This window comes from Cryptomeria japonica, chromosome 10, assembly GCF_030272615.1.
Source record: "Cryptomeria japonica chromosome 10, Sugi_1.0, whole genome shotgun sequence".
In the NCBI taxonomy this organism is placed as follows: domain Eukaryota; kingdom Viridiplantae; phylum Streptophyta; class Pinopsida; order Cupressales; family Cupressaceae; genus Cryptomeria; species Cryptomeria japonica.
In genome coordinates this window covers 293521934-293532824 of record NC_081414.1, presented here as the reverse complement: position 1 = coordinate 293532824, position 10891 = coordinate 293521934, and the positions used below count along the sequence as shown (strand labels likewise).

Here is a 10891-nt window from a genome sequence, read left to right as displayed (position 1 = left end):
AAAGAGCTTGTAGTAGAAGCGGGTGTTCAAACATGAAGATTTCTGGGTGAATGGTCCAGGCAAGAAGAAGAAAAAAGTTTAGTGTGCATTGTTTTTCTATGTCTAGGAATGGGTACTACGGTAGTTTTTTGTTGGGATTGGTTAATGGATGCCCTGAGATGATGGTTTCAGACCACATTTTGTTTTTTTGATGGGCAAGGGTGTAGATGGTAATAGATATTTTTGGGGTTGGTGGTTAAATCTTTCGAAGGTAGTACATCTCTATTAGTTGGTGCTCTGTTTTTTCTGTTGGAACTTGGAGAGGGGTTAATCTCTGATTTTGTAAAGTCAATATGTATTTCCTTAAAACTTTTTAATATATTAATATAAATCAAAGTTACTGATCAAAAAACATATATAATTTTATTTTTAAATATTATATAAAATAAAATATACAACTTGACAAGGGGTGAAGACATTGACCATTATTAGAAAAGGTGGCAAGATGTGGGAAGAATTAGATGGGGCAATTATAAGGTGGCAATTTGAGGCAAGAAGTGCAAGATAGTTCCTAACAACTAAAGAGATTAGGCCACCATCATTAAGGATTCAACAAAGGTAAGGGATTTTGATACAAGTTTAATTCCTAATTGTGTAGACATTGCTATTAGTTTATTTGTGCAAGGAGGAAGCTTTGTAAAGACAAGGGAAAGGGGAAAATTCAATAGGAAGATAGACAATATGGGGAAGACATGTTGAATGATTTCTTTGTTTTTTTGGAGAAGGAAACTAGGAACATTGACCTCTGACTATGGATAATGAGAGTACGAGAGCTAGTGAAAGAAGTAGATGGCTCTCTTGGGGTTGAAATAAGGGCTATGACAACAAGGATGCTTCTTGACCTTGAGTAGTCAATTGAAAGGTAGAATGTCTTTAATATGTCATGGATATTGAGATATGTGATAGTGTTATTTGATGCACCTAAGATATACCTTCTTCGTGATGATATTAGAGGTGTGGAAAACCAAGAAAAATCCATTTTGAACTTTTAGTTTGGTCATTTCCATGGGTTAAGTGGAAATATCTTCATTTGCACTAGTTAATAGTGGTAAGGGCAATGGGTTTGATTATAAAAATCTTTGTGGAGGTAGGTTTCAATGAGTCAAACTGTTGCTATGACAAGGATATAGAGGTAGAGGTGGGGAAGGCTTCTCTTTCGATTTGTAAGGCTATAGAAATTGTAAGTGTAATATGGAGATAAGTAGGGTGTGTGTGTGTGGAGGGAGGTCTTAAGCAGGGCAAGGGGACTATCTCTTTCCCCTGATCCATGATAAATAGTTTGATCATCTAGTTTTGATATGGTAGAAAATTGAAAGGTTAAATATTTCCTTAGTATGTATGAAACTGATATGATATGGTACTAGCTATATACTTGATATACACATATCAAGTAGGGTGAAGGACTACTCTTTTTTGTTTGATATTATAGAATGGCAATATGGTCAGGTTCAAAATTATAGTCGATGTGGTTAGGTGGATTTTAGTATATAGCATTGTGGATGAACTCTACTATAATAAAACAAGAGACACAATGTGTCAAGTTCCTGCCTATAATGTGGTTAGTTTAGAGTAGAAAATAGAAAAGGACAAAGAAGAAATATGTATGGATAGAGATAGAGAGGCAAAGAGACATAGATATAGAGGTCTAGCAAAGGAGAGTGTCAGATCAAGAAGGGGGATACAAGGGGAGACATGTGTAGAGACAAAGGGGAGAGAGGAAGATAGAGGGAGATATGTAGATAAAGAGGAAGAGATAGAGAGATATAGAGGAAGAGGGATAGGGAGAGATATAAAGAGATATAGATAGTGAGATAGAATACTAGAAAGATAGAGATATAAGAAGATATAGAGGGGGAGAGAAGATAAAAAGGTAAATATTTATAAATTAAAAATGGACCCATTTTTATCTCATAATTCTATCAAGAAATGTATTGAGAAAACAACACATGAAGCAAACTTCAACACTAAGAAAGCAAGATGCAGAATAACATGCAACATGTTCATTATGTAAATTCGATTTGAGTAAAAGAGAAAGGTAGGCAAGAACCTCTTTATAAAGATATAAAATGTTACATTCCCAATGAGCTCAGCTCGAAAGAGTTTGACCATTTTATAGAAAGTGATGTCAAATACCTACTCTAGTCATGGCTTCATAATGATGGATAAGCAAGCTTTATAATAAAATTGGTCAAGAGCATTATATATAAGGGAAGAGTACCCGTAGTCATTATAGCTAACTTCGAGCACCCACATATCCTAAACGGTGCATCGAATTTTGATGATTTTTTTTTGGTGTCTCTGTGTGCTACTTAACTACATATAGCTATTGTTTTGGCTTCTGGGTAGTAACAATGCACATTATGGGATCCATTATACATGCAAGGGTCAAAAAGTACACATTTCAAAGTGTTTCCTAATACCTACTTGAAGATGCCCACATAACCATGCACTTAAAATTGCCAATTGCACAAATGAACCCATGTTGTCGTGCATAAATGTTGTAGTAGTCATGCACAAATAGGCCAATAATAGAGCAAAAAAGTTAAAAAGTGAATGGATATTGGTACATCTGGAATTTATTAATGGGATTTTAGTTATCATTTTTTTCGTTTCTTTAAAGTTAGTAACTAGGGGATTGGGTTCACAAGGAGTGCACAGTTACTAGAACACAGATGGCTACTAGTGCTCTTCCCCTATTAATTGAAGTTTGGAAGTTATAATTGGAAATTTTTGTTTCTTAAGTATTTTTGGTAAGTAGAATAGTAGTTCAAAGTTATTGTTGAGGATTTTAGATATTTTCAATATAAACACATTAACTTGAAAAATACTTCATGATTTTTTATCAAAACATATTGGTTGCTTTATGTGTCACTTATGATTGATTATTTCTTTGAAGTGAATTGTGAAAATAAATGTTTTTAATCCATTTTTAAATATAAACATAGGAACTATTAAATACTCCTAAAGTTTAGAAATAATGCACAAAAAATTAAAAGAAAGATGTCCCTATTTAGAACATCATTGTATTTTATAGTCCTCTCATATAGAATTGTAATGGTGAACAATTAGGGTTTCCACGACTAGATGTAGTAGAAACCGCTAATTTTAGGCTTAGGTACTGTTAATATTCTTTCGAAGTTGTTCGTGAGCGGCATTTTGGTAAAGTATCGGGTCTTCCTTTGTTTTTCGGCCCGCTCTCCCATTCGCTCGCGTGCTTGCTAAGTGGTGTCTCGGCGTTGCTCTAAGCGGCTCGCTTTCCTTGCCCTATGTTGAGAGACCGCGGAGCTACCGCGTGGTGCAAGTCTTTTCCTTGGCGTATGTTTTTTGGCCCCGCCATCTTTCGTATGTTGGCACCGACATTTGGCGCCTTCGCATTGCATGTTCTGGTTCCCTTTTTGCGTTCAACTTCGGGTCTCCCCCGAGTTGCCATGTGTCTTCTTTAGTGATTCATGAACCAGAATGTTGTTTGCACCGTGATTTTCTTGTTTTAGCAGGTGCAGGGGTCACCATGATGCAGTTAGAATAACAACATCAAAGGTTGTTTTCGCTTGCATGCGTCTCTGTGAGAGCCGCGCGGGAAGATTCTTGATCGAGAGCAATTCCTGAGATTTTTTTTATGCTTTCCTGCTGTTTGTTTAGGGCCGAAGGCTATTTATAGGCCTTCTTTCTGCTTTTTTAGGGGTTCAAACTTTTGAGAATTTATTAGACTTTGGCTAATTGAAGAAGCCTTTATGTTAATTAAATTTCATGAATGATAGACATATCAGATTGTGCCTACGGCCTTTATGGTTGTTTTGTTTGAAGCTTAATCAGAGAAACGAGACTCGCCCGAAATCGCCCAAACTCGGCGAGTCCGAGTCCGAGTCAGGCCAAACGAGTCCCAGGGGCTCGGACTCGGACTCGGCCGAGTCTGGAGAGTAAACTCGCCAGACTCGCCGAGTTGGCGATTTTGGCCCAAAATCGCCAAACTCGGCGAGTCCCGAGCCCTGGACTCGACCGGCGTTGGCACAACTAAAAAGTCAAAAAAAAAATAGTTTGGAAAGTTTTTTTAAATCCGTTTTTTAATGTTAATTGTCTTCTAGCCCTAAAAGTGACTTTCATTTCATTCACTTGCAAAAAAAGGAAGAGTAAAGTGAATTGGGAAGAAAAACAAGGGTGCATAGAAGAAAAACCAGCAAGGAGGAAGCTCAAGTTTTCTTCAATTTGTCACATTGGAGCTGCATTGTGTTTCGATTTGGTGCATCAAGAGTTGGATAGGAAGAGTTTGCAGCTCATTTCAAGCTTGTTGTAAGAGGTAAGATTGTTTTTTTAAACATTATTTTGTTTCTTATATGCAAAAATTCCATTTTCTATTCATTTATTTTGAAAGTTTTACATTTTCTTGTATGCAAGATCTTTTGTATGTTTGTAATTTGTATGTAGCATGTAGTATGTAGTTGTACTATGTAGGGTTGTATGTAGGGTTTGTAAATTTTATTTTTTTTAAATTGTAGGGTTTGACAAACCCTACAATTTTTTTTTAAAAAAATTTACAAACCCTACTTTAGTTTTTTTGAATGTATGTATTAATTTTATTTTGTATTTGTAATGTTTTATTGCAGCAAACTTCACTTTATTATTTCCCTCAACTTCAACTTTCACAAAACTATCCTAAAATGTCTACTTCAGCTTCTAGACCCCCCATGAGAAAGGACCCTGCTTGGAAATATCATGAGGATTTTCCAGGGCAAGGAAAGGGGCAAACAAAATGTATGTTTTGCAAAACAATATTCCATGGAGGTATATATAAGCTGAAATACCATATTGCTGGTGTGCGTGGACATGATGCCGAACCATGCCTAAAAGCAGTCTCTGAGGCCATACGTGATTGTTATGTAATGGTTGAGGAGATTGAAAGAAAAAAGAAACAAAAGGAGGATCGAGCGGCCATTGGGAGAGAGACAGTTTTAGGAAGAGGGACACAGTTAGGTTGTGTTGGAGGCCCTTCTTCCTTACCTCCGTATCATCCCACTCAGTTTGCTACTGCTGGTGCTTCCGTTTCTGCTTCTGCTTCTATAAGTGGCAGTGCCACCGCCACTTCTCATGCTCCTACCACTAGTAGTTGTAGTGGGAATGTTACCATTGGACCTAGGATTCGTAAATCTAGGTTGGATTCCTTCTTTGTGTGTAATGTCCCTCTTTGAGATTTTCCTTAATTTAAACCTGAGACAACAATTCCAACTTAAGGTGATAACTATAATATATATATAAATATAATTTTATCAAATACGAGAACATTTTATTATAATATTTGACTTAAAATTTCTAAGAATAGTATGAAAGATAGAACTTATCTTTACAATCATTGCTATCAATCTACCACTCTGGTATAGGTTTGCAATACTACTCTCGTGAAGCTAGTATTTTCATCAGCAACACCCAGAACGACGGCCCAAAGGTATGATATGAGAAATGATAAACTTCTTCAACAACCCGACCTAGAAATGCTTTCATGAACTGATAATATTAATCACACTTAGGCATACAAAATCAATAACGAATGCTCTATTTCGATAGTATAAAAATGAAACACCACACGCTACAATTAACATTTAGTCTCGCCAAGGAATGGCGCAATTCACGACCAACACCAAATACGGCTCGGAAATGTATTACGACTTTAGAGGGAAACTTAAAATCCAAGAATTGGAATGGTTTCTCCTCACGACTTTGAATCGGGTATTCAAAAGTGCAGTTTTGTTCCAAGCAACCTGTCACCAAGGGAAGACACAAACTCATCGAATAGAGCTGCGCTTATGGATGAGAATGCAAAATACCAATCGCCTCAAGTAGTTGCAGATTACACAAGACACTCGAACAATATGAATATGAAAGTAATTCCTCCTTTCAAACAGATCTTCAAAAATCCCGATAACAATCCATCATCTTTCTCACAAATAAGAGAACTCATCGATGGTCAATGAAGAGGTTGTGTCTTGCAAAGAAGATGAAACGGCTCCTGCCTGAACAAGACTTAATTTTGGAACAGACCTTTCAAATATTGATGAAGGAATTCTAGCGGTGCCTAACAGTCATTTTTCCTTCTTTCCTCTATCGTGCCCCCTCTCCAAATTCTCCACGTACTTTTTCCTCCTTATACCTTGTAGTGGAGATGAGGAGTCACGTGTAAGGGACTTGATTCGTGTCTCTTCTTAACCGCATCATTCCATAATTCTTCCAATCATTGCATGTATTCATATCGGGCTTGTATACAATGGTCAATACACTCATTCATTATTGTTAATCGCTGCCTTCGCTCACTAACCGTTGTTTGCTATTGCTTGTGTCAATCGATATTCTTAAGTTGTTTTGCTTAGTCATTCTTGGTCGATCCTTAAATCGATTTCTTGACCATTGATAGTGTTGTTCCTTATTATTTATCAATGCCTTCCCTTATGCATCGTAATCCATATTCAAATCACATCTTTAATGCATTCGTTCTTCACTCCAATTATTATTTTATGATATTCTTGGTTCTCCCAATCTGGGACATATTCGATAAATACTTTCCTTATCTGCCTTCATATGCCACGATACTTGGTCATAAGCAATCGGACATTAATGTGATGATGTGTAGACGGTTTAGAATATGGATGCTACATCAAGCTCCCTTCCGATAAGTATTTGTTTACAATTATTCAAGTCGTAATTTAATATGAATGTTTTCAGTATAGTATTAATTTATTTTCTATTAGAATATTTCGGGAATATTATTAATAAAGAATATTAATAAATGTCAATTCACTAATAATATTTAGTAATAAATTTGAAATAGTCATTTCTTGATAAATATTATAATAAATGATAATTGTTTTATTTAAGATGTAAATAATGATCAAAGAGGGGATATGACAGTCTTATTATAATATTAATATTATTTTTATATTAATGAATGATTAATATTACTATTAATATTATTAATTGCATAATAAATGATAATTTATTATTATGATGAAGAATCACAAAATCTATTATTGATTACATCACCAGGATGTGGGGTTATGACAACCCTCTCACTTTAGAGGAAAATTGTGAAGTCTCATAAATGAGACGATTTTCCCATATTATTAAATGTTAATTAATAAATGTTTTAATTATCGTATTTATTTAATCACAATAATCCAATGTCCAAAGAGGGGTTATGACATTGTGCCTCGCACTATTCCGGAGTCCCAACCGTCGCTTGAGGGCATGGGTTGGAACAAGGAGGTCCATGATGTTGCTAAAATGGCAATTGGCAGGTTTTGGAGCTACAGCTGTATTCCATTCTTTGTAGCCAGGTGAATGTTTTACTAACTTTTATGTTTGATAACTTTGATTGTTTTAATTTTTATACTTAACTTATCTCATTGAATTTTTATACTTATCTCATTGAGTTTCTTTGCGACAGGTCTCCTTATTGGCAACAAATGGTTGATGCCATTACCATATGCGGGGCGGGGTTCAAAGCCCCTAGTGAGGGTGATTTGAGGGGACCCATTTTGTCTCAAATGGTGGATGATGTGAAAAAGGATTTAGATGAACAACGCCACATATGGAGCACTAAAGGTTGCACCATCATGACTAATGGTTGGACGGATAGGAGAAATAGAACTCTCCTTAATTTTCTTGTTTCTTCCGCAGGTGATTGATTAATTTTAGTTTCATATAGTCTTTAATTTTTTATTTTTTATCTAATGGTTTATTGAATGATCATTGACCTAGCTTTATTTTTTTATTTCGGGGGCACCGTTTTCATCAAGTCCATTGATGCCTCCGCCCATTGCAAGAATGCCACCTACCTATGTGAGCAGATAGAGGAGGTGATTGAAGATGTGGGTGAGGAGAACGTGGTACAGGTGGTGACCAACAATGCAGCAAATTATGTTGCTGCGGATAAACTTTTGATTACAAACTAATTTTGTTTGCAAATTAATTACTATCTTGTAGTTTGTACCTCCATTAATTACAATTTACAATGCAACAAATTATGTTGCTGCAGGTAGACTATTGATGGAGAGGCACCCATCTATAGTTTGGACTCCATGTGTTGCTCATTGCATTGACCTCATGTTGGAGGATATTGGAAAAATCCCATGGGTCAAGAGATGTGTAGAAAGGGCAAGAAATGTCTGCAAATTTGTATATAATCATTCATGGGTGTTGGCTCTTATGAGACAATACACAGAGCAGAAGGAGTTGCACCCTCCAGGAATCACAAGATTTGCCACAAACTTCCTCACATTGCAGTCCATGCTTAGGTCTAAGCCTGCTTTGAGACGTATGATTGTTGGTGAGGAGTGGTCTTCCTCATCCTATGCTACCACCCCTGCAGGGATAGAGATGGCAGACTGCATTTTTGATGAGCAAGGCTTTTGGGTCCCTTGTGATGAGATAGTGAAGGTAATTTTTTTATAAATTCTACAATTTAGCTTCATGTTTTATAACTTATTATATGTATTCTCTTATTTGCTCATTTTTCTAAATTATACAATATTTTCAATTTTGCAGTTTGTTAAGCCCTTGGTGGTTTTGTTGCGAGTTGCGAATGGAGATAAGCCCGCAATGGGCTATATATATGAGGGCATGGATAGGGCGAAGGAGGCCATCAGATTCGTCTATGGAGCAGATGAGAGCAAGTATGGTCCCATTTGGGAGATCATTGATAGGAGATGGCATCATCAGCTACATAGGCCCATCCATGCGGCAGCCTATTATCTGAATCCGGCATTCCGTTTCCCTTCTTTCAAGGCTGATGCGGAGGTCCTTAATGGGCTATATGCAATCATGGAGAAGATGGGACCTGCTGGTACTTCTCAGATAGACCTTTTTCGAGAGCTACAGATGTTCTCAGATGCACAAGGGGAGACCTTCTCTCGTCCTGTCGCCAAAGACGGTAGGACAACTATGATGCCAGGTAAAAATAAATTGTTAGGCTTAATTTTAGTTTTATTCAATACTATATTGTAACTTGTTAAATGAGTTCATGAGTGAGACTGATTTTATTTATTTTTCTCATTTCAAACTCAGATCATTGGTGGAACTTTTTTGGCCCAGAGACACCAAATGTTCAGAAGTTGGCCATTCGTATCTTGAGCCAACCATGCAGCGCATCAGGTTGTGAGCGCAATTGGAGTATGTTTGAGCACATACACTCCAAGAGGCGCAATAGATTATCTGTGGAGAAGATGAATGATCTCGTCTTTGTTCACTACAACCTCCGCCTGAGAATGAGAAAGAATGCAACAGTTGACATGTCTCCTATCATTCTAGATGAGGTTGATCTTGAAGCAGAGTGGGCCAATGAGAATCAGACAGCTCTTGGGACTCCTACAGCTGTATTTAGTGATAATGACATTGATTGGATCGACCAGGTAGATATAGAGGCTGAGGCTGTAGCCATGGCAGAGGAGGAGCAGAGAGCACGAGCAGAGACAGGAAATACTGAGACTCAGAGTGACACACATGTTCCTGATGTTGGTGAGCATGACACAGCCGTTCCTGATGTTGGTGAGCATGGCATGGTGTCACGGGGAGCGACTATGGCTGCTGAATCATCCAGGACCTACTTTAAACGCCTTCGCAGGGGGCCAGGGCGAGAGGGTGCACGGCCCTCTCAACCATAGGCTTGTACACTTGTAGTTGTATTTAGTATTTACTATTTACCTTTGGTATTTGTATGAAACATTTGATGATGATCATATGATGACATGGATTTTTTATTCCATGAGTTTTGTAATATTGTATACATTTGACAATATTTATATATCTATGTTTCTTATTTTCTTCAGCTACAATTTGCGTTTATGCTTATGTGATTGATGTATACTTGTGTATGTAATCAAATGAGCCGAGTTTAATAATGTTTTTGTGTCTTTAAGGTGTATTCAATAAAGGGTGTCTGAAACAAGTTTTAAATCTTTAAAAATCTCTAAATTTCTTGAGTTTTTCACTTTCCCGAGTCCAGCCGAGTCTGGAGCCGAGTCTGACGCCGAGTCCCGAGTCCAAGTCCAAGTCGGCCTTGCCGAGTCCGAGCCGAGTCCGAGTCTCGTTTCTTTGAGCTTAATAGACTAACTTTTGTGCTATATTCGAATTCAGTAACTTCTATGATATATGTTGTGAGACTCTACGGATTAAACTATGTTGTAGAACTTGTTATCTGTTAGATTAATGGTGGATGTCATATTATGTTAACTGAGTCTTGTTTAATTATCTTCTCAAATGGTGTTGGGCATGTAGATTGTTGAATGGACCTTAAAACTACGTGTATCTGGATTTTCTGTGCTGCAAATATCCTAAAAATATTGTGGCGTATCGCCGAAGTAGCGTAGCTTTAAAGTTTTCTTCTTCCCCATTTCTCCCCCCAATTGTATGAAGAGTCAGCTTCTCAAACCCGGAGGTTATTCAGTGAATCTCACGCAAAGGTCCGCTATCACTAAATTTCCCATAAGGTTGTTAGCATTTAATGTAAAATTAGTAGTCAACAGTTCTTTTTCTAGCACGCCCGATGGGACCTAATTTTGAACAAGCCTAAGCAAGTTTATGAGCCATAGACCTGTTACCAAAAGTCAAATAGCTTCAAATCCCAGTTTGCTTCTACCACCCCTGGTAAGCGTCCATTCGCCCACAGCTACTTCTTCTGAAAATTCACCTGTTATCCCTACGATACATGTTCCCATAGTAATGGCTCAAGTTCCTCCTACAAATTTCGTGACTTGGAATAGCGGTAGTCCTCTCATTACCGTTCCACCTGCAGTATGGGAGCCAATTCCCACCTCCGCGCTAAAAGTTGTCCCTAAATTCACCAGAGAATGTTCCAAGACGTCGAGGGAAC

At 37.4% G+C, this 10891-nt stretch overlaps 1 protein-coding gene across 2 annotated transcripts; it reads left to right on the top strand.

Moving 5' to 3' along the window:
- The first annotated feature begins 8802 nt into the window (after positions 1-8802).
- LOC131859398 (uncharacterized) lies at positions 8803-9865 on the top strand. 2 transcript variants are annotated; one of them, XM_059213087.1, is made up of 2 exons: positions 8803-8953; positions 9088-9865. In XM_059213087.1, the coding sequence occupies exons 1-2, from the start codon at positions 8845-8847 to the stop codon at positions 9681-9683; spliced, it is 705 nt and encodes a 234-aa protein (XP_059069070.1). In that variant the 5' UTR covers positions 8803-8844; the 3' UTR covers positions 9684-9865. The 2 variants fall into 2 exon arrangements, with proteins under 2 accessions (XP_059069070.1, XP_059069069.1); XM_059213086.1 differs by having other exon boundaries at positions 8803-8974; positions 9088-9854.
- Positions 9866-10891: the final 1026 nt, after the last annotated feature.